Source organism: Bos mutus, chromosome 23 (assembly GCF_027580195.1).
Source record: "Bos mutus isolate GX-2022 chromosome 23, NWIPB_WYAK_1.1, whole genome shotgun sequence".
NCBI lineage: Eukaryota > Metazoa > Chordata > Mammalia > Artiodactyla > Bovidae > Bos > Bos mutus.
Window position 1 is genome coordinate 46,100,498 of NC_091639.1, and position 21,703 is coordinate 46,122,200.

Here is a 21,703-nt window from a genome sequence, read left to right on the forward strand (position 1 = left end):
CCAGAGGGGAGAGGCAAAGAGAGGGGTCGCCAACCTATAGTAGGCTGAGTAGTAGTGATTGAAGAGTTTGATTCCGAGCGTAACATTTTACTCCCATGATGATGAACTAGAAGAAATGACACAGGATATCAATCACATTCAAGAGAACTGTTAGCAGAAGAAGAAACACAGCACAGTGGTCGACTACGCCAAGGCTTCTCAGGTCGGGCCTTGGTGCACAGTTTAGAAGAGAAGCACGCACAGGGCTGACTCGGGAGGAAAACCGCACCTGAAGACCCTGCCCCAGGCAAGCTGCCTTTCTCAGGCAACCGCACAGAGCACTCTGCCTTCTCCCTTGTTTCATAAGTGGAGCTGTGCTACCTTAGGCTGCACTGTTTCCAAATACAAAACAAAAGGGCGCCTTTGCTTTTACTTCACTCCTTTAGGCGTCATCACCCACGGTGGCCAGCAGGGAGGCCCGCGGACTGGCCACCCGAGCCCAGTCCCACCCGCCTGAGTGCTATGGTGCGGTGTGTGCGCACCTTCTTAGGGCGCTGATCTGTAACTTCAAAATTCAGAGTCAAATCAGGAGCTTATTGTTTAAACATTTTTTTCAATACTGCTTTCCTCACCTCCCCCTAATTTCAGAAACACTTTTGCTTTCAAACTTCTCCTGTACACTATCTTCAATCTTCATCACTCGGTTTTCTTTCCTCTTACTTTGCTTTTCAATGACAGAGGAAATCCTGTCCTTGGCTGGTAGAATCGCTCATTCTGAAAACTGCAGATGGTGGGGTGTCTCATACAGAAAAATACATTCTAGTGTTTCCCATCCCCCAGTCTCCTAGCTATCCAGGAAAAGTGGAAAAGAAAAAAAAAAAAAAAAAAAACAAGAGCAAGGAACACAGTTTACACAACTGCCCCAAGTTCTTTGGGAACTTCAGGCTGACAGACCAATGTGAACATTCATCATATTGGGCTGGCCAAAAAGTTCATTTGGGTTTTTCCGTAATATCTTATGGGCAAACCCAAGAGAACTTTTTAGCCAACCCAATAATATATGACCAAAATGAGCCTCAGTAATTAGCTAACTTTTTAAAAAACGTTTGACTTTATGTACTGGGAGTATAGTTTTACTTGATACACTGGAGCAGAGTTGATGAACAATGCTGTGATAGATTCAGGTGTACACCCCAGTATGTTTTTGATGCTGGAAAATAACACAGGATGGACATACTTGCACGGGGTGACTACCCTGATGGTAAGCGTCTCCTTACCCCTGCAAGGGTCGTTTTTCACTAGGAACTCATCGAGCGCCATCCATCCACCTCCAACGCGAACCATCACGGTGCTGCGCAGGATGCGGACGAGCCGAAGTTGCTGGGAGTCTCCAAACTGGGAAGGGAAAGAAAGAAGACCCTCTAATTGTCCAGAGTAAATCTCAACCAAGGCAGGAAGTGCGATCTGCTATAAGCAACCAACTCTAACTTCTTGCTTAGTTCGCAGCGATTAGTAAAATCTCAGAGAGGGGTTTGTCATGATCTGCGTTAGACGGCTGCATGCTGATTTAGCCCAGAGGAAATAGGGTGAAAAAAGATGACGAAGGTTATCACGTGTAATCCTGAAGCTTTCTTCTAAAAATGATTTTTCTCACTTATGACAGAAACAACATTAGTAAGGAAGTAATTGAAAAATGTTTCTAGAGAGTAAACACAGCCATGAAAATAAGCACTGATCCAGTCTCCTGGGGGTTCCAGGAGGTAACATGATCCTAAAGAAAATTTAATAAACTCTGATTCTTCTTCATGAAAACTTCATCTTACACCTAAAGCTGTTGGAAATCTGTGGCAGAAATGTTCATAAACTCATCTGCTTTCTCTAAGCAATTCTGACTTAGCAAAAGAGACAATAAATGATCGTGACTAATAAAAATTTCACAGTTAAATAAAATTTCTGCATCACTAATGATCTGGTAGGCTAATTTGTTAAAGGCTGGATTAACATGCCATTTTAGATTACTGTCATATTGGACAGACACTGACACATTAGGAATGATACAGCTTTTAAATCTAAAAGGCCTTCTTTAAAGCTGTATGCATCAAAATTGCTGACACTGAGAAGCATTTGTCTTTTCCTGCTCTTTCAGTGGATCTCTGATCACTCAGATATGCTACAAATTCTTCAACTCTTGAATATACAAGTAGACTGCAGGCAGTTTCTGATCATAAGGTTGATTTACTATGAAAGCCCATGAGAAATGATTTTATACCCTTAAATCATTTCTAACAAGCTCATGACCAACTTACAAAAACCACCAGACTGAATTTCATGGTTGCCAACCTGGCGGATACCATAGCAAAATCAACAGTCAAGTTGACATAAAGAGCTTCTTTTTAAGGCAGGGAACATACAATTGTGACTATTTGTCTGGGCTCATGAAAGATAAATAGAAAAACTTGAAGTAGAAACAATTTGCTGCTTTTCATAAATTTTAACGCTGAGTTTCAGGAAGAGAACACTAGAACAAAGCCAACCATCCCAGACCCTGAAACTCAGAAGGATCCAGAAAGTATGTAAAATGTACCAGTGGGACTCAAGATAGTCACATCAAACCTTTTTACATTGCTTTTTCTAAAATGGTTTTTAAGCCTTGAGATTTCAACTCTCCTGTAACTGAACCTGCTAGTGAATTGTAAATTAAAATTTAAAAATCAAAACACATATTTAATTTGTTAGAAAAAATTTGGTGCTGCTAATAAGCAAAGGAAAAGGAGGGGATTCAAAGAAAATTACCCTTAAGGAACCAGATAATCAGACCATACATACACTTTTGGTCCAAGATTACATTGAAAACAAGCTTTAAGGATATAGGTAAATATTTATATCACATATAAATAATATAAAATATTTATTTTATAGGGATGATATTTCAATTTATTTCCATCATACTAAATATGAATAAGTTTAAATTTTGAGATGGCATTCTCTGACAGGTACCAATGTCTTTAGAATTTCCCTGATTTTTTTCAACAGCTAAATTGAAAAATACATAATGTTGTTGTTTGTATTTTCAGTGACTTAAACCTTTGGGGTCATTTCATCCTTTCCAAAAATAAAAGATGCTGTCACAATTACTAACTTAGAAAATAACAAGAAAGGGAAAGTAACTTCTTAGGCAAACCAATGGAAGGTTTCAAAACATCTATTCAAAATGACTTTAAAATGTTATTTGAAAAAATAATTTGCTTCCAAGTAAATGATACTTGGTAGTTTGAAACTTAAGATCTAATCTGACTTAGAAACTGAGGAGGAGAGTAGTATCTGTAATACGGCCAGATCCCCTGGAGGAGGGCATGGCAGTGCACTGCAGGAGCCTTGCCGGGGGAATCCCATGGACAGAGGAGCCTGCTGGGCTGCCGTCCGCGAGGTGGTGTAGGGTCAGACACTACTGAAGCAACTGGGCACACACAAATGGTCAGGTGTCACAAATAGCATGCCTGTTTTCAAAAGCACAGAGTTAAAAAAAAAAACAACTTTCCTTGTTTAAATTAAAATATGATTTCTCTGTCTTTAGTTATAATATTCTGACTTAAATCTGAGGGCAAAACAGGCATAAGCACGGCTAGGATTTCGTCAAGTCACAAGAGAAACAGCTCCTCACGGGGATTTGTATCATTTAGGACCGTCAGAGCGACACTTTACCCAGAACGCAAAGCCCGAACTCGATGGACCAGGGCACACGGATGGCGGCTGCTCTGGAGAAAACCATCACTGAGGCCGAGTGCCGTGCTGACCACTCTGAGCTGTCCTCCCGGGTCACTGCCAGAGGCTGGCCCTATTCTCACTGCCCTCATCAGAGCAACCTCCTCCTCAATGGCCAAGCACCAAGACCACACGGAGATTGTCAACAGTCAAGTTTGTGCTGCAATGGGCAGTTGCGTGTGACAGGTGGGAACAGCATTATCAAAGATAGGGCTGAAAACTGCACTCAACCCTGTGCCTAGCCTGACTACAACTGATTATCTGGTGTGCTTGAAGGTAATCTCCTCATTTGAGACACAAAGCAGAAAGGAGTCCTGGATCGAGGACCCTTATAGCGCTGACAGAAACACCACGCCAACCAACAATGTAGCCGCTAGGGGGACAGCATGGGAAAGATGGGCCAGGGCAAGCTTTAATGACTATGAATTAAAGTTAAAAAAAAACCATTGGGAACTGGAGAATACATTCCACTGGTTTATACCTGATTTCCCAGGAAGAACTGATAAAAAAAATGAGAAAATGGAAGAAAGACACAATTAGTTCAATAGGAAACTTTTCATATGACTCCAGAAAACACACACACACACCCTCTCTCTCACACTTTGGGATTCTGGATATAGTATCTAGGTTAGAGATGTGCAGGTACCCATTTTTCCCAACTTCAAACCAAATAATCAGAAAATTTTCCATGCAAGTTTTTTGGAAAGTCTTTGGGTTTCAAATTTAAGGTAAAAATTCAAACGTATACTGGGTTGGCTAAAAAGTTCATTTGGGTTTTTCGGTGCCATCGTCTGGAAAAATGTGAACAAGCTTTTTGGCCAGCCCAATAGATGAATGTTTTTCAATGTAGAAATACAAAAACAAAATGAATACTGTTTCATTTATAAGTAACAGACTATAGGAGGGAAACCAGCACATTTCCTATCTAGCTACTACAAATAAGAGATGTTCAAAAAAAGAGAAAAAAATGATAGAGAAAGTGTGACTAAGTCACAAGTGCTTTCAAGTAATTGTTTTGAAAGAAGGTGAACTGAATTATTGAGATTTAAATTAAAAAAAAAAATTTCTGCATCAGAGGACAACACTGCCTCTTTCTCACATTTATAAAAACGAGTCAACATTTTAACTTTGCTTCCTGGCTTGGAATAGTTTTGTTACTGAAGGTATGAAAACTTACCTCTGATCATAATAGATTATAAAGTAATATAAAGCAATCTAAATATACAAGATGTGTTTTCCTCTGAATATTTTTCTCCTTGAATGGACATCCTGTACATGTCAAAGATATGTCCTAATATACAACAAGCTACCTTTATATCATTTAAAGTTACAAAAGCTGGAATTTCACATACCAGTACCCTTTGATAGATGGTAAAAATAAGTCATTGGCACTCCTGGGAAGCAATGCAGATCACATGTTTAATTCTCATCCTTTAAGCAGACCGCACAGCTATTTTGGAAACTTACCCTGTATTTGTTATCTCCAATCTGTTCAACCTGGAATCGTTTTGCACATTTGCACTTAGCTACCTGCCTTGTCACCTGCCAAAAGCAATGATAAAATAGTCACTCTAATGTTAATATTACATCGTGGCATCCTTAAAACCGTTATGTAACAACGAAACGTGGAAATAAAGCTGCAGCATCAATCGTGCAGGGTATCTGGGCAGAACATGAGGTGACCTCTGCACACAGTATAAAGGTAAGCAGTACCTCATCTTCGATTTTGTCAGCATCAGTGATGGGTTTGTATGCATCCTTATTTGGGTGAAGGGCAGCTACAAATTCATAGTAGTCGATGTACCCGTCTCCATCTCTGTCGAAGATGTCTGCAACTGCACTCATCTCCAGGCGGCTGGTAGGGAACTCTTAACAGTTTCAAAACAATAGTAAGTAGCATTATTGAGGGAATCACTGACAAATGAAACTGCAAGATATTTAAGGTGCAACCATAATAATGTGATATATGTACACTGTGGAGGGATTCCTCTCATCTAGTTAACACATCCATCACCTAACATATTTACCTTTTGCAATTTTTTTTTGGTAAGAGTAAGTTTCACTCTTTCAGCAAATTCCAATCTATACATGTTATCAATCATAGTCACCATGTCATATATATATATATGTATATATAATGTATACATATATACACATACATATGTATATATATGTGTGTGTGTATATATATACACATATATACATGTCATATATATATATACACACATGTATATATACATATACATACGTATGTTATACATATATAACCAAACATATTTATATACATATATAAACCATAGTCATACATTACATTTTCAGGCCTTATTAATTTTATATCTGGAAATTTGTACCCTCATACCAGCCTCTCCCCCACCTCCCGGCCAAACACTTTCCTGCCCTGTTTCTATGAGTCCGACTTTTTGTTTAGATTCCACATACAACTGATAATTAAGATATTCTCAGTACACTCTACTCCCAATGAAAGCTGATAAGACCTTCCACCTATAATAACATTTTACAAAAAAGATTTGTGTGGGTTTTTTTGTTTTTGCCTCCTTGTGTGGGTCCTTTGGAGGATCTTAGTTCCCTGACGAGGAATTGAATCCATGACCACTGCAGCGGAAGTGCAGAGTTTTAGCCAATGCACCACCAGGGAAGTCCCCTTTAAGTCTTAAAAAAAAAGTAAGTGGCACTAACTTGTTAATTCTGCCTTGAGACACTCTTGGTTGTACATCTGAATTATAGTGTGGCCAGTTAAATGATTAGCATGATCAAATATAATAAAATCTTTAAAAAGAGAAAAACCTGATTTATGTAACATAAGCACAATCACTAGATATGTGGCCTAAATTTACCCTTATTTACTACTTGAATCCTTTGAAGTGGCTATTTGTCTAGGCTAAAAGCTATTTAAGATTAGCAAATTTCATATGGTTCAAGTACCACTTATGGAATAATTTACATGAAATTTACTTTGAGAATGGTTTCCGGTAACCTCCGCCAAAGAAATCACAAACACAGGATCAAACTAATTTTGTCAACAAGAAGGGGTCACGTACTTTAAGAATTTCTATAGCCTTGTAATTTCCTACTAATGACAATATCAGATTAGAATGTGAACTACAACAGAAAAGAGGGATGCTTTGCATTTACTGACTGCCCATTCTATGTCAGGCAACACAATCTAAGAATTAAAAATTATCAACCTGCTTACCCACCGCCATTTATCTGTGGTGACACAATTAGTAAGTGTGCCTGCCTCCAAAGCCATACATTTTAACCAAGAACGGTTTTTTGGTTTTTTGAGGGCAATGACTTTAAAGCCAAATTTAAATGTGATGCTAATTACTTATAAATAACACAAGATTCCTGGCTCCAAAACTTAAACTGTGCTCATTTTCTTAAAAAAAACTACATTCATTCTGGCCACCTCACTTGGGACTTACTTGAGGAAAGGATTCCGTCAATAAACTCTTGTCGGGTTATTTTCCCATCTTGATCTTTATCTATCCTCCTGAAAAAGTCCATCACTCGAGATTTCTTGTGGTTCATCCAGCGCATGTACTTTTTGCGCCAGACATCAAAGTCAAAGTTGGCAAATTCTCTAAGCTGAAAAGGGCAAGAGGCATTTGGCTGAGTGACTACTGTGCTCAAATTACATATACAACATGAGTGTGATTCCTAACGATCCTCTAGACAACAAAAATTTTATCTTATATGATATGAACGTTATTTTTAATGGTCCTCTAGAAAAAAAAATTGTATCTTATATAATATGAATTACCATTATTTTTAATGACCCTCTAGATTCAAGGGTCCCCCAGTCTCTGGGATCCACTGCTTGATGAGCTAAGGTGGAGCTTGTGCAATAATAACAGAAATCAAGTGCACAAGGAATGTAACGTGCTTGAATCATTCTGAAACCACCCCCCTCCCCAACCCCACCCCCGGTCTGTGGAAATTCTCTTCCACGAAATTGATCCCTGGTGCCAAAAAGGTTGGGGACTGCTGCTCTAGATGACAAGAATTCTATCTTACACAATATGATTAATGCTATTTTTGATGGTCATCTAGACTACACACACATCGTTCTTTCCAAGAGAGACATTGTCTTGCAAAGGGGGCCTCAATGCTTACCCTGTAAAGTTTATTTCATTACTGCCACTGTTCTGTTCTGTACTTAGCAGAAGAAACAAAACTCAAAATGTCAAAAGGAAATTTTTTGGTACAGCAAACTCATTCTCTGTGCCCCTGGGGAGCAGGCCCAGCTCAGCACGACCCATTTAACCCCTCGGGCTCTCCGCCACCAGGCGCTCTCAACTCCCACCTTTTAAACATTCACCAGCTCCAGAATCTGAAACTCTAAGAGCCTCAGATCAGAGTATGTATAATTAAAAGATCTGCATTATAAATGATTACAGTTGCTAGGTGATGCTGCCAGCAAATGTGTCAAACCAGACCTATACCTGAGGCGGCAGCTTTTGATTATGTTACAATGTATCTGTTTTTGACTTTGATCCCTTAAATCCAAAGCCCATCTATCAGGGGTTTTTTCGCCATAAAAACATTCATACTTGCGGCATTAATTTCAGAAATATTAATAAAATATGCACTCTGACATCAAGAGTTTATCTATTACCAGAAATGTTGAAAAAACCCAAGACGTTGGCACTGCGTCCTGGTGAATGGGGGCAAATGCCAGTATGCCCACACGAGCCCCTCACCTCCTCCAGCCTGTCCAAGGCGTCGTTCAGCTTCCGCCTCCTCTCTAAGGCGAGAAGCCAGACTTGCTGCCACTTGCTCACCAGTAAGTTGACCCTGGGATTTTTGGTTTCAATTTGCGTCTGTGATCCAGAAGGATAGAAGCTTGGGGCTGGGAGGCGTTTACCTGTTAAAACACAACTTGATTAGGATGGCAAAGTCTCCAGGGTTCTGGAAGGTGTTAAGGTCTGACCTCTCCTGCTCCTCATTCAGAGTGAATCAAGTTCCCTACTGACTGTGACGAGTAGAAACTCTGATTGAGGTGAAGTGCGGTATCAGGGTCCAAGTGCGTTTTACTTAACAGGGATCACATACTGTTCAGAGACAGAGGCATTTTAACGTGTCTTGACAGGAGCCCTGAAGTACTAGGATGCTCTCTCAATACACTGACGCTTCAAACACTTTTCAACCTAAATTCTGTGCCACTTGAGTTCCAAAGAAGCACCCTGCCACCTTCCTCTTTGCTACCTAATCAGGGCACTGCTGTCTGTGACTCGGTTCCAGAAGCCTGGCTGTGACTGAGAGGCTAAGGCCCCGAGGATGGCAGTTGTGGGCAGGCGATGCCGGGGACGCCGCAGTCAGTGAGACGCCCGACAGCCCCAACCTGACCACCCGGTGTGAGGCAGCACGGCCTTCCTCCAGGCCCGCTTCCTGCTGAGGCTGAGCCCCGCACACTGGCTCACGCCCCAACTTACCACCCTCCTCGAGCTTCCGCCCTCTTTCTATCACTTACAGGCTTCTATAACATCACAGAGCTCCCTGATCCAACTAAACGGCTCGATGTGAGCTGGAAAAACACATCACTGGCCTCAGCTTACATAGGAAGGTAGTGTCCAAGCTGAGATTTGCCTAGATTTCCTAACCCCCATGGGGCTGTACAGAGATATCAATAGCTAATATTTAATGAGCATTTTTAATTTAATTTAAAATTAAATTAAATTTAAAATTTTAAATATTAAATTAAAAAGCTAATTTAATATTAGCTCATAATTTAATGAGCTAATATTTAACAATGGTCCAGGAAGTATGCTAAACACTTCACACACAGCAGTTAAATTAAATCCTCACCACAGCCCAAGAAGGTTATAATCCTCCCCTTTTACAGGCGAGAAAACTGAGGTTCAGAAAGGGTTTAGATAACATGTCCAAGGTTGCGTGATCCAGCTGGTGGTGGGGAGGGGTATGGCACAGGACAGCCAAGAGTCTGTGCAGAGTCCCTAACCACTTTCTTACCATGGCAGACCCAAAACCATTTTTTCTTTCTTTTTTTTTTTTTAATTAATACAGCATTCAGAAAATCAACAAATTGGTATAAATTATGTGTCTTCTAAACCTTATCCAAGCTATTATTGAATTTGATGTCATTTTGTTGGGTCAAGACAGGCTGGGAAGTCAGTAAATAGAGCCTGAAGTCATATGACCATGAGCAAAATCAATCAGATTACTGGTTACTAGTGAACAGTTAGGTCACGGTCATTCCTATTCCATTCCACTTGAAGGTTATTTACATACTAGAAGCAGAACAAGTCATTTCAAAGGAGGTCATGATTTCTGTTCTTATTGCAAATCTTTCTAATTTCTTCTGGCTAATCTTAAAGATATACTTCAAGCAAATAAGGTTACACACAGAAACCTGGATTTACCTTTTTATTTTAAAATAAATTGCTATAATACGTAGCCCATGTTTTCTTTCAAGAAAACTTTTTGTTATTGAGAGCTCGTGTAGAATCACCTATGCCTCCAAAATGTCAAAGTGAGAGGAAAGTGAAGTCGCTCAGTCATGTTCAACTCTCTGCGACCCCATGGACTGTAACCTACCAGGCTCCTCCGTCCATGGGATTTTCCAGGCAAGAGTACTAGAGTGGGGTGTCATTTCCTTCTCCAGGAGATGTTCCCGACCTGGGGACTGAACCCGGGTCTCCCGCATTGTAGGCAGACGCTTTACTATCTGAGCCACCAGAGAAGTCCCAATGTCAAACCATAAACTCAAAATAAAAGGAAGTTAACTTTCTTGTATAACCATCCTCATTTTAAAGAAACGGCCTGCTTACGTCCTGCTCGCCCCTTATCCAAGACCGGGATGTGGGACTGCAAGGAGGAAGGGTCTGCTGCCCTCCTCTTGTAGGTCTTGGTGACTTTGTCCACGTCAGGCTGCTTTCTGGTCATTTCTTCCATGAAGGTCTGAAAGAAAGCAGTGATATCAACTAAATACAAGTTCATCAGTGAACGCTATCTTTAGAAATGAATTAAAAAGAGAGAGGATAAAAAGACCACACTACGATTTCTGGAAAAAGAACAAAATGCATGTTTTATCTAGGGGGGAAAAAATCTAACCACCATAATACAGCATTTACTTACTTCTAAAGACTACAAAGCGTTATAGGTAGTAAGTACAGTGTTTCAAAAGCAATTTGTTTTCGTTTGAAGACCACCCTGGGAGCAGCTGTATGAAGAACACAACCTGTCTGTGACCAGCCAGGACCAAGCATCCTGGCTCCCCATGAAGAATCTCAAAGTGAGTTATCTGTTTGCTCAGCAACAAGTCAGCTGGGCTGTCTAGGGACACATCTCACCTACATATCTAAAGTGTTTAAGATGTCTTTGATATACAGTGACAGAAAGCATTCACATTAAATGTGGAAACAGCTCAAATATCCCTATTAATAAATGGGCTCTACCAGTGAGGGCCCTCTGGGCTCAAGTTTATATTTAAAAGGTCTGACTGTCTTGCCATTTGTCTCATCTCCTTGGGCTTATGATCATGATTGACCATGTGTCCCTGTATACGAAATCTGTGGCAAAGGCAGAGACTGATAAAAACAATGGGAAAAGGACGAAGCAGACAAAAGTGAGAAAAGTGAAGAAGCACGTTTGCAGAATGTTGATCACCCTGGAGAACACTGATCACTTTAACACTGCAGGTGCCAGAGACGCTTCAGGGCCGCACAGGCGCTGAAATCTTACACTTCTATTAAAATACGATTGCACTGCTAATTGCTTAGCCAAGTAATCTGACACTCAGTGATCTTCATAAATGCATATTAAAGAAATGAATGAGCGAACAGTAGGTCAGTACGATGCCCATCATCTCCGAACCTGAAACTTTTTTGAGTGAGACCGTATGTTCCCATTGAGATGAGATGTGTCTGAAGGACTGGCGGGCTTCCTGTGAGATGCTGAGAGCAGGCAGCAGAAGATGCAAACGTGGACCAGTGAACAAAAGAGGTGAGGAGGCCACGGGGGTGCAGGAGGGAGGGGTGGGCCTGGGGACAAAACGCGGGGAGAGCTGCCCGCTGAGGGAGCAGGAGGCGGCCGGTAGGGAGAACCCATCCGAGGGGGGCGCCCTGATGGGGCCAAGAGAAGGAGCGTCCAAAAAGGGGAGGAGACCCCAGCAAAGCGAGAGAAGCTCCAGGGCCGGGGTGGGGGCTGAGGAAGTGAAATAGGCAGCATGGCCTTCTGGGAAGGCCCGAGAAGGCGGGCTGGGGTGACGTCTGTTACCTGGTGCTCCGCGATGAGGGCTTTCACCTCTTCGATCTCCTGGGGGATGACCTCCTTGTCCCTGTCGCTCAGCGTGGTTTCGGCCCACTGCAGCCAGGCCAGCAGGGCTTCCAGCAGCTCCTGCTTTGCGATGAGCCCAGCCAGGGCGCTGGCCAATCTCTGCTGGTGCTGCTTCGCCCAGGCCAGCACCTGATGGACAAACAGACCTTGTTCCCACTCCCTTCCATCATAGGGCATGATTTCACGGGTGTTAAGTACACAAAATTGAAACATGTATCAGGATCACCCTGGGCTAGACTTGTAACTCTTCCAATCTTTCAAGATTCCATCAATGGTCCCGAGACCCAGCTGGTGGAGGATATGGGAACCCTTTACAACACTGGTCACCCTCATAAGGGAAGATGGCCATCAATCACCCAGGCTTCCCTTCACCTTCTAATTTAAGTTCGAACTGGCATCCCCTGAAGGATCATGCATGCTAACTCCACGGAGCGCAGGGTGGAAATAAAAATAGCTAAGATCTTAAATACAAAACGAATTCACTTGGGTGTGCAGTTCTTTCCATAAGCATAGATGGCTCTGAAAAACCTATTCTGCAGATATGAAGTGGAGTTGGACAGAAAGTTCTACAGTGAACCAAGTATTTGTCTCTTCATGTTTCAGGGACACAGCTGCAGAACGCCTGTAACTTCTTCAAGAAAAGTGGGTGGCAGAGACAGGTAATACCCAGAGGAATGGTCTCACAAAGGGTGCAAGCCTCCAGGTTCCCACAGCCTTAAAGGCATCATCAATTACCCAAGTGTGCACAGCCCCTCGCCTGACTCTCACAGCTCCCGCTGCCCTACGCACAGCCTGTGGCACACTCACCTCCTCGAATCTGGCCCGGATGATGGTTATCCAGTGCTTAATGGTGGTGATGGAGTCAGGGTGGCAGATGGCCAGGATGGCGTCCCCCATGCTGGTGGCTTTGTTGAGGGCGGCACGCTTCTCCTCCAGTCTCTTCATGAACTCCTGCGGCAGAAACCAAGGCGTGCAGGCTGAAACCAAAACTCAGGCAGTGCCCACTGGACTCTCAGAGCTGAACCAGCAAGCAAGACCTTAAATCGATTTATTCACAGCTGGAAATTGTTCACTGACAAGGAACTGAGAGAGGGGAGGAACAGAAATCGGAAAAAGCATCTTCTAACCCACTCTCAAAATCCAACTGCAGGATACCATCTCATGCTTTACAAACACATGATACAAAAAAACACACTCCTGAACTTGAATATATGATAATTATTATATTCACAGAGAGGAGAATTGGGACTTGGCCTAAACCTTAAGAGACAGAAACAATATGGACTGAAAAAAAAATGTTCTAGCAAATAAGACAAGGAGGTTAGTGTTTAATGCAGCATTCACTGTGCCAGGAATGACAGGAATGTGTATCCAAAGAGTGCCAAGGAAGAGAGCGGGCTGGCCGGGAACTGGGAAGGTCTGGGCTGCAGCAGAGAAGTCCCAGCATCCAGGCGGGAAGCAGGCCCGAGAGGCTGGAGCAAGTGGTCTGACAGGGCTGGGCTCTGGGAGAAGCGCCCATCTCAAAGTCCGGTAAAGAGAGCTATCCTCAGCTTCGGCAGGATGCACAAACCTCAACAGGTCTGGAGGCAGTCAAACCAACCTGCTTACAAGTATCTCACATGCTTTACTTTTGGCCATCAGAACTGTATCTGTAGATTCATGGATCACAGAACTCAGAAAGTGGGGCTGAAAGATGAGAATCTTGGCCCTAAAAAATTTGACATGCCTCCCGAACCCTGCACTGAATTTCAAACACCCACTGACCCCTCTGATCTATCTGGACCACACACCAAGAACGATTCCTGCCCTGGTCATCTCAAATCACGGGCGTGCGTGTCTAGTGACCCTTCCTTTCGAACGTCCAGAGTGGCTGTCTGATGCATCCTAGGCTGGCATTTTGCTCTGATAAAATAATCCATTTACATGCACAGCTACTACATGTTAAGGTGCACAAGATCAAGAGAGTGTCTTGTTCAATTCCATGTCTCTGGCTGAATAAATGCTGGGGGAGTCAAGGCCCAGTCACTCTGCTAACACGACCTGCTGTAACTTAGTTTACACGGGATACAGTTGCCTGACAATGCTGTGCTAGATGCAGGTGCACAGCAAAATGATTCAGTTACATACATACACGTACCCATTCTTTTCCACATTTTTTCCCCATAAAGGTTGCTACAGAGTACTGAGTGGAGTTCCCTGGACTGTACAGTGGGTCCTTGTTGAGTACCTCCTTTATATACAGGAGTGTGCACATGTTAACCCGAGACTCCTAGTGTATCCTTCCACCCACCCTTTCCCTTGGTAACCATAAACAAATGAACTTACGTACAAAACAGAAACAGACTCACAGACTCTAATGACCCACTTTTCAAATATCAGGACCTACTTTAAAAATATCTTAATTTTCATTTAAAGGTGAAAGAAAACAAACTTTACTAGGAAGAGAGAAAAGCAGAGGTTAAGAGCAGCTGTGCCTTTCCAGAGGGGAGCTGACCCAATCATGCACGTTTAACCACTCCCACACTGCAAACCGGGCCCCATGGCACGGTGTGGGCCAGATGCCAGCCAACACAGCGTCCCGGGCTCCTCCAGGCCCGACTGAGCGCTGCTTGGTGGCCTGTGGTCACGTGGGAAACCCTGCCAATTTAGAAACTGGATTCTACCGAGAGGGCTCTAGTCCAAGAAATTAAGGATTCTGTTTGCCTTCTATTGGTGAATGTGTGAAGGGCAAGAAAGGAAATGGAAAAGAAAGAACAATGTTACTGTAAAATGCTATTACATTTATAACACTGCATGTAACTGTATGCTAATTTAAAAATATTTAAAAGGAGTCTGTTGTTAAAACCACTACCCCAGCCTGGCTGCCTGCCTCCCGTGTTTCTGAGGGCTTCCTGGCCCCGCTGTGAAGGTGGTGACACCTCAGCGGGCGTCGTGCTGCAGGGCACTTATGTACCCGGGGCTTCAGGAGACACTCTGACACCCAAACCCCAGCATGTCAGCGGAGCCCAACGCAGCTGACGGTCAGCACATGGTAACACAAAGCAGATCTTCATAATACTGAACTGAGTCAAAAAAGGATGGCAAACGTGATGTCATTTTCCTACTTATACCATCTAGCTTCAACTTGAAAAAGTGCATGCAGCATTCGTTTCCTCCAGATAAGGTTATACAAGCTCACATCCCTTTTATGAATAACAAGGCAATATTTCATTGCTACAGGGTAGGCAAACCATCACTGACAGAGTGAGTATAGTGATTAAAATAAGCAGTCACCATACATGATATCATCTGTTCTACACTGGAATTAATGATGTGTTTCCAACAAACACAAGGTTACTCAATGGTTATTAAAAAGATCCTTTACAATTTACAGGAAATGCTGACATTAATACTATCAATACATTGAAACAGGCAACAGGCACATGAAAAGATGCTCAACATCACTAATTATGAGAGAAATGCAAATCAAAACTACAATGAGGTACCACCTCACACTGGTTAGAATGGCCATCATTAAAAAGTCTACAAATGACAGGTGCTGGAGAGGATGTGGGGAAAAGGGAACCTTCCCACACTGTTGGTGGGAATGTAAGTTGTAGCCACTATGGTGAACAGTACGGAAGTTCTTCAGAAACTAAAAATAGAATTACCATATGATCCAGCAATCATACTCCTGGGAATATATCCAGACCAAACTCTAATTCACAAAGACCCATGCACCCCTGTGTTCACAGCAGCATATTCACAATAGCCAAGACAAGGAAGCCACCTAGATTCCACCAACAGATGCGATCCATCAACAGATGGGGGAACAACGAGGATGTGGCACATATATTCAATGGAACATCACGCAGCCAGACAAAGAATGAGATCATACCCTCTGCGGTGACGTGGATGGATCTAGAGATGATCATACTAAGAGAAGTCAGAGAAAGACCAATACCACACGATACCACTTACATGGGGAACCTCAACTGTGACACAAAAGAACTTACTTATGAAACAGAAACAAACTCAGGGACACAGAGCAGACTTGCGGGTGCCACAAGGGAGGGGGCTGGGCGAGGGATGGAGTGGGAAGTTGAGGTCAGCCAAGGCAAGCTTTTATACATAGGACGAAAAACAGCAAGGTCCTATCGTGTAGTACAGGGAATTATATTCAGTATCTGGGGATGACCCATAATGCAAAAGAATGTAAAAAAGACTGTATGTATGTGTGTGTGTGTATACGTATGTAAATTATACAATGTACGTATTTATTTATAAAATTACTACAACACTGTAAATCAATTATACTTCAATTAAAAAACAGAAAAAACCCTCAAGATACTTAATTTTAAGACAATTAATGAACACTATATCCCAGGGGGAAAACATAACACTATTAGCACTGCAAATTCCTCATTTTTAGAATCAAAGATTAGAAAATAATCTGTTGAAGAGCTCTCTGGACCACTTTCATAAGGGTTTTGCGAGTGCTATGTATTATCACAAGAAAAATCTTGATCTGAAAACTTTGGTCAGAATTTTATTTGGTTAGTTATTTAATAGTATGTCTACTTACGTAAACCATTTTAATCTGTAAGTTGCAATATAAGTTACTTTGCAAAAGAATTTAAAGTAGCTCTTGATTAAGAACAGAATTGCAGAGGCTTAAAAATAAAATTTCAAGACCAGTTATTAAACTACTTGCCTTTCTTACAAAGGTAAAAATTATTAATTTACAATTCTAATGGCGTAATTTTATAGATGTTATACTGCTCAGAAAAGGACATTTCATCTTTCAAATGTGTATCTAAGTGCAACAAAATTGATCAATTTTGCTCAGGAGCCACATAGCCCCCTAGAAAAAACGTGCTTCCTGGAGACAGAAAAACAAGAGTGACTATATTTTTTAATTTATTTTTTATAGTGAAGTATACTTGATTTACAATGTTGTGTTAATTTCTGTTGTACAGCAAAGTGACTCAGCTATACAGATACATATTTCTATATTCTTTTCCATTATGGATTATCCCAGGATATTGAATATACTTCCCTGTACTGTACACCAGGACCCTGCGGTTCATCCATCCTATAAATGTCCAATCCACCCCTCCCAGCTTCCCCCTTTCCACGGAAACCACAAGCCTGTTCTCTATGTCCATGAGACTGTTTCATAGGTAAGTTCACTTGCATCATAGTTTAGATTCCACATGAAAGTGATATCATATGATATTTGTCTTTCTCTGTCTGACTTCATTTAGTATGATAATTCCTCGGTCCATCCATGTTCCTGCATAACGGCATTACTTCCTTCTTCTTTATGGCTGAGTAACATTCCACTGTTATATATTTACGTACCACATCGTCTTTATCCATTCGTTTGTCGGTGGACATTTAGGTTGCTTCCATGCCTTGGCTATTGTGGATAGTGCTGCTATGAACATAGGGGTGCATGTGTCTTTTTGAATTACAGTTTTATCTGGACATATGCCCAGGAGGAGGGTTCCTGGATCATATAGTGGCTCTGTGTTCAGTTTTATGAGGTACCTCCACATTGTTCTCCATGGTGGCTGCACCAACTCACATTCCCACCAACAGTGTAGGAGGATCCCCTCTGAGTAACTAGTCTTAAAAGATCCACCTTCTATGAAGAAGGCATAATAAGACAGCCACACGTCCATGTGGGTAGGTGCATGCGGACATACCTATGTAAGGATGGAAGATACAGATAAATTCTAAAAACGTACCAGATCTTTCACTACTTCTCAGAAAGGAAGATACTCACGCAGCTGGTATTTGCAATCAGGAATTCATTTTCTCTATTTTGTTTGGCTTTCTCACTTATTTTTTACTGAGCATTCATGTAACTCACTTTATGCTGGTCGATGAGAGTCCGGAGAGCATCCTCATCGTCTGGGAGAACACCATGGAAACGAAGCGTCTGCTCGGCTTCTGCCAGCCACTCCAGGAGGGCATGGACCACCGAGTGGAACTCCTCCGCCTAAGGGTGCACGTGTGCCCAAAAGAGATTCGCAAATATGCTTGTTAGTAGAGTCAAATCTTCCTCTCCATGGAAAAAAAAAAAAACAAGTCTTACATTTAAACTGATTCATTATATCCATGATTCCCAGGAAAAAGAGAAAGACACATGGTGCTGCATTTTACAAATGTAGGAAAATCTGTTGCAAATGCCTGTAGGAAGAACAGTTCACCATTTTAACCATCTGATTTGCAGGGAATGGCAGCCCATCTTAATGTTTTTGCTGAAAAAAGGCTCCAGCAGCACTTTTATGGGAAGATTAGAAAACCTCACTCTGTAAGTCACTGAAATTCTTCGGAGGGGAGATGGTATGTGGGAGAAGGTATGGAAGGATGCTCTAAGAACTCCTCTAAGAAGTTCCTAAGAACTTCCTTGTCCCAGCCGAGACAAGGGGGGCACCGCTGGCGGTGTGAGCACAGGACTTTACCTGGCGCAGGGCAGCCTCGAGGCGGCTCTGCTTGGAGATGGACAGGGCGCACACAGTCTCCCAGCGGGTACTCAGCTCCTGCACCTGGACCCTGACCCAGGAGGAGTCATCCTGGTTGCCCTCGATGAGCTCCCCGGCCGAGCGCTTCAGCGCCTGCACACTGCTGGTCCTCTTCCCCAGCTCCTTCTGGAAGACCTGGGAGCAAATTTGTTAAAACGAACTTTCAATTGCCAAGCCCAAACAGTAACACATACTATATGAAACAGGCACGTGCACCTAACATCATGCACGGCTCTCCAACACCTACGGTTTAATGACTCGGGTTTTCTGCAGAATTTCAGAAAATAAGACAAGTCACACCACTCCTGTCAAGTCCGGGCTTACATCAATTTGATCAACCTTGTAATGCCTTCCTGAGTGAATGTTCCTTCTTAAATAATATGTTGGGTTTAAATACTGGTGGGCACCCTCTTTATTTCAATCCCATGCATCAATGCATCAAATTCAGGCCTTCCCTGGCTCCACTGCAGGGGCAAGGGTTTGATCCCTGGTTGGGGAACTAAGATCCTAACGTGTGCCACATGGTGAGGCCAAATAAACAACCTCCAGAAAACAAAATGCGTCAGACTGTCTCTGTGATTCTTTGTGAGGGTGTTCCAGCTGCTCTGGACTCCGTCACCCTGTGCTGGCCACCAGACTGCTCTCCACCAGCAAACGCGCCTCAGAGACTGACTCGAGGAGAAGGGCAGGGAGCCCAGCGGGGCTGGCACGCAGCCTTTTTCCTTCTAACAATCCTCTGTCGCATCTTTCATAGCACCCTGGGCACTAACTCATGAGGACAGGTTTTAGAAGCTCAACCCCTCATCTGTCACCTTGAAGAAAAAGCTTCTTATTCTTCTTTCTCGCCCAGTTCTGGTGCTGATTTGCCAGGGGTTAAAATGACTTCTTTGGCCACAAAATGAACCCATTTCTGACCCTAAGAGTCTGTCTGCAACCAGATCTTTCAAATAACCATCTTCCTTTATAAACTAAAATCAACTTATTTTTCTAAAAAGTCATCACAAACGAACACTACCAAGCACATTTTATCCTTTTGACTCTATCCATGAGTTTCTAGTCTGATACTTGGATCATTCACAAAAGCGAGCCTGTTGAAAATAATCCAAAAACAGCGTGATGAGTTCTTTGCTGACTTCACACTGACAGTGTTAAATGAGGCGTACCCATAGATACACACACACACACACACACACACAGATCCAAGGTACAGGCTCTAATGCTCCCACTTGTGATACGAGTAGTCCAGCGGTTCTGAGTAGACCTTCCAATGCACTCTGCATACGTTAACTTCTTATTGGGCCTTTCAATTGTATTACTAATGCTGAATGATTAATTCATTCTTGTTGACCTTTGGTATATAAAAAACCTGGCAAGTGCCTAGGGGAGTAAATATTTAGACAGTGAGCTTATAAAAACGGCATTTATGTACAAAGTAACATTACATTATTCATTACTCACTGAATGAGTGCCAGGGGATGGGAAAGACTGCATTAATCACCCACAAAACATTTGTCTCAGTATAGGCAAAGCAACATAATTTAAAGCTTTTAACATGTTTGTAGACCTGATTGATGCTCTTCATCTATTCTCTTAATTCCTGTTCATGTTCAAACCTAACAAATTCCCTTCTATGAATATAATGTGATCATGGAATGAGAAAAAGGCAAACAAATATGCAAAACACCAGTTATTTTAAAACTAACAGATAAGATCAAAACAGCATAACCAGGAAGGTGTAAAGAGAACATTTAAAATTAACTAAAGTTTCTGAACTGCAAAATTATAGAGAATTATATATGAATTCAAGTGGAGTGTTGTAACTGTGCATGCGCCTAACAACCCTACAAGAGTACCAGGCCTCATGTTGTTTTCAAGATTCTTTAAGTTTTAACAGCATTTGATCCTAATTGAAGACCTCACACTCAGTATCAGTGGGAGTCTCAAATATCACCTCTGACTTCTACAACAGTTTAACATACGTATCAGGAGATAGCAAGGAAACCATCTTTCTTAAAGTAGTAATCAAATCCCTGATGGCTCACGCGGTTATCTCATGAACTGCTACAGGCCCAGGGCCAAGGCTGACACAGTTCCTGAGAACAGAGACGCCGATCTGTGATGCAGCGCATGTCACAAACATGGCATTTCAGCAACGACCTAGTTCCAGGTCACCGCATGCGTGATTTTAAATTGCATCACACAATTACTTAAATGCATTAACTAAAGATAATAAAACATTCTTATAATGCTCTTTAAAGTGGCAGACAATGAAATCACTTCCCAAATTCTAGCAAGGTATCAGATGTGGAAATGTAAAACCAGAGTATTTCACTGATACTAAAGCAATTTTCCTGCATGGCTTTTAAAGCGGACTTCCTGATTCTGCTCAGAGGTGTACGTATTTCAATATTAAAGACTATGACGCAGCATGACACAGTCTCTAGATCTTAAAAGGCTCAATGAAGTAATTACAGTTCCCTCTATATTCAGAATACTCAGACGAGATAAAATAACATGTCCCAGATAATCATACCTTGTGATTATCGATCAGATTCATCACCAGATCGATGTCTCCATGGACAGGCTGGTCCTCGGCCAGCTGGGGCTCGACCCTGTAGAGCCAGTCAATGAGGGCCTGCAGGGCGTCCGTGAATTGCCCAGAGAATAAGAGGGCTTCCTCCAATTTGTTTTGTCTGGCGGGAAAAATGGAAAACAATCAATCTGGGCAACAAAAAAGCCACCCTCTAAGAACGGAACATCTAAAATCCATCTGCGAAGGCTGGGCAGACCTCAAGAGAAAAAGGAGCATACTAGGATTGACTGCGGTTTCTCTGCTTTCCTAAAAAAATAACAAAATTTCTTTTTTATCCCTTAAATACATGGCATCTATTCTAGGAAATGTCCCTCATCATCACCTCTGGAAATCATGGACCCTTTGCTTTCGTCATGAAAATATGTCTTTTCCATGAAAAAATGTACATTTTCAGGAGTCACGCAGTACGTTTGAGTCTGTAGAGGTACAGTTCCATGGATTTAAACACGTCTGTATTCATGTAACGTCTGTATTCATGTAACGTCATCGCGATCAGGACACAGTCTATCACCCCAAAGCCCCTCAGCTGGCTCTGTGG

General features: G+C 42.2%; 1 protein-coding gene across 21 annotated transcripts in view; it reads right to left on the reverse strand.

Annotated features, from left to right (window-relative positions):
• DST (dystonin) overlaps window positions 1–21,703 on the reverse strand; it is a 516,386-nt gene that overhangs the window by 7,348 nt on the left and 487,335 nt on the right. For 11 of the 21 annotated variants that reach the window (XM_070361385.1, XM_070361379.1, XM_070361380.1 and 8 more), the window contains 13 exons: window positions 21,106–21,265; window positions 18,513–18,707; window positions 17,918–18,046; window positions 12,868–13,011; window positions 12,001–12,189; window positions 10,554–10,683; window positions 8,466–8,629; window positions 7,188–7,350; window positions 5,455–5,609; window positions 5,209–5,283; window positions 4,223–4,240; window positions 1,257–1,374; window positions 35–106 (listed from right to left, as the gene is read on the reverse strand). In XM_070361385.1, coding sequence (XP_070217486.1) covers window positions 35–106; window positions 1,257–1,374; window positions 4,223–4,240; window positions 5,209–5,283; window positions 5,455–5,609; window positions 7,188–7,350; window positions 8,466–8,629; window positions 10,554–10,683; window positions 12,001–12,189; window positions 12,868–13,011; window positions 17,918–18,046; window positions 18,513–18,707; window positions 21,106–21,265 — 1,712 coding nt within the window. The remainder of the gene's footprint in view (window positions 1–34; window positions 107–1,256; window positions 1,375–4,222; window positions 4,241–5,208; window positions 5,284–5,454; window positions 5,610–7,187; window positions 7,351–8,465; window positions 8,630–10,553; window positions 10,684–12,000; window positions 12,190–12,867; window positions 13,012–17,917; window positions 18,047–18,512; window positions 18,708–21,105; window positions 21,266–21,703) is intronic. The other 10 variants (XM_070361383.1, XM_070361381.1, XM_070361393.1 and 7 more) reach the window with 3 other exon arrangements.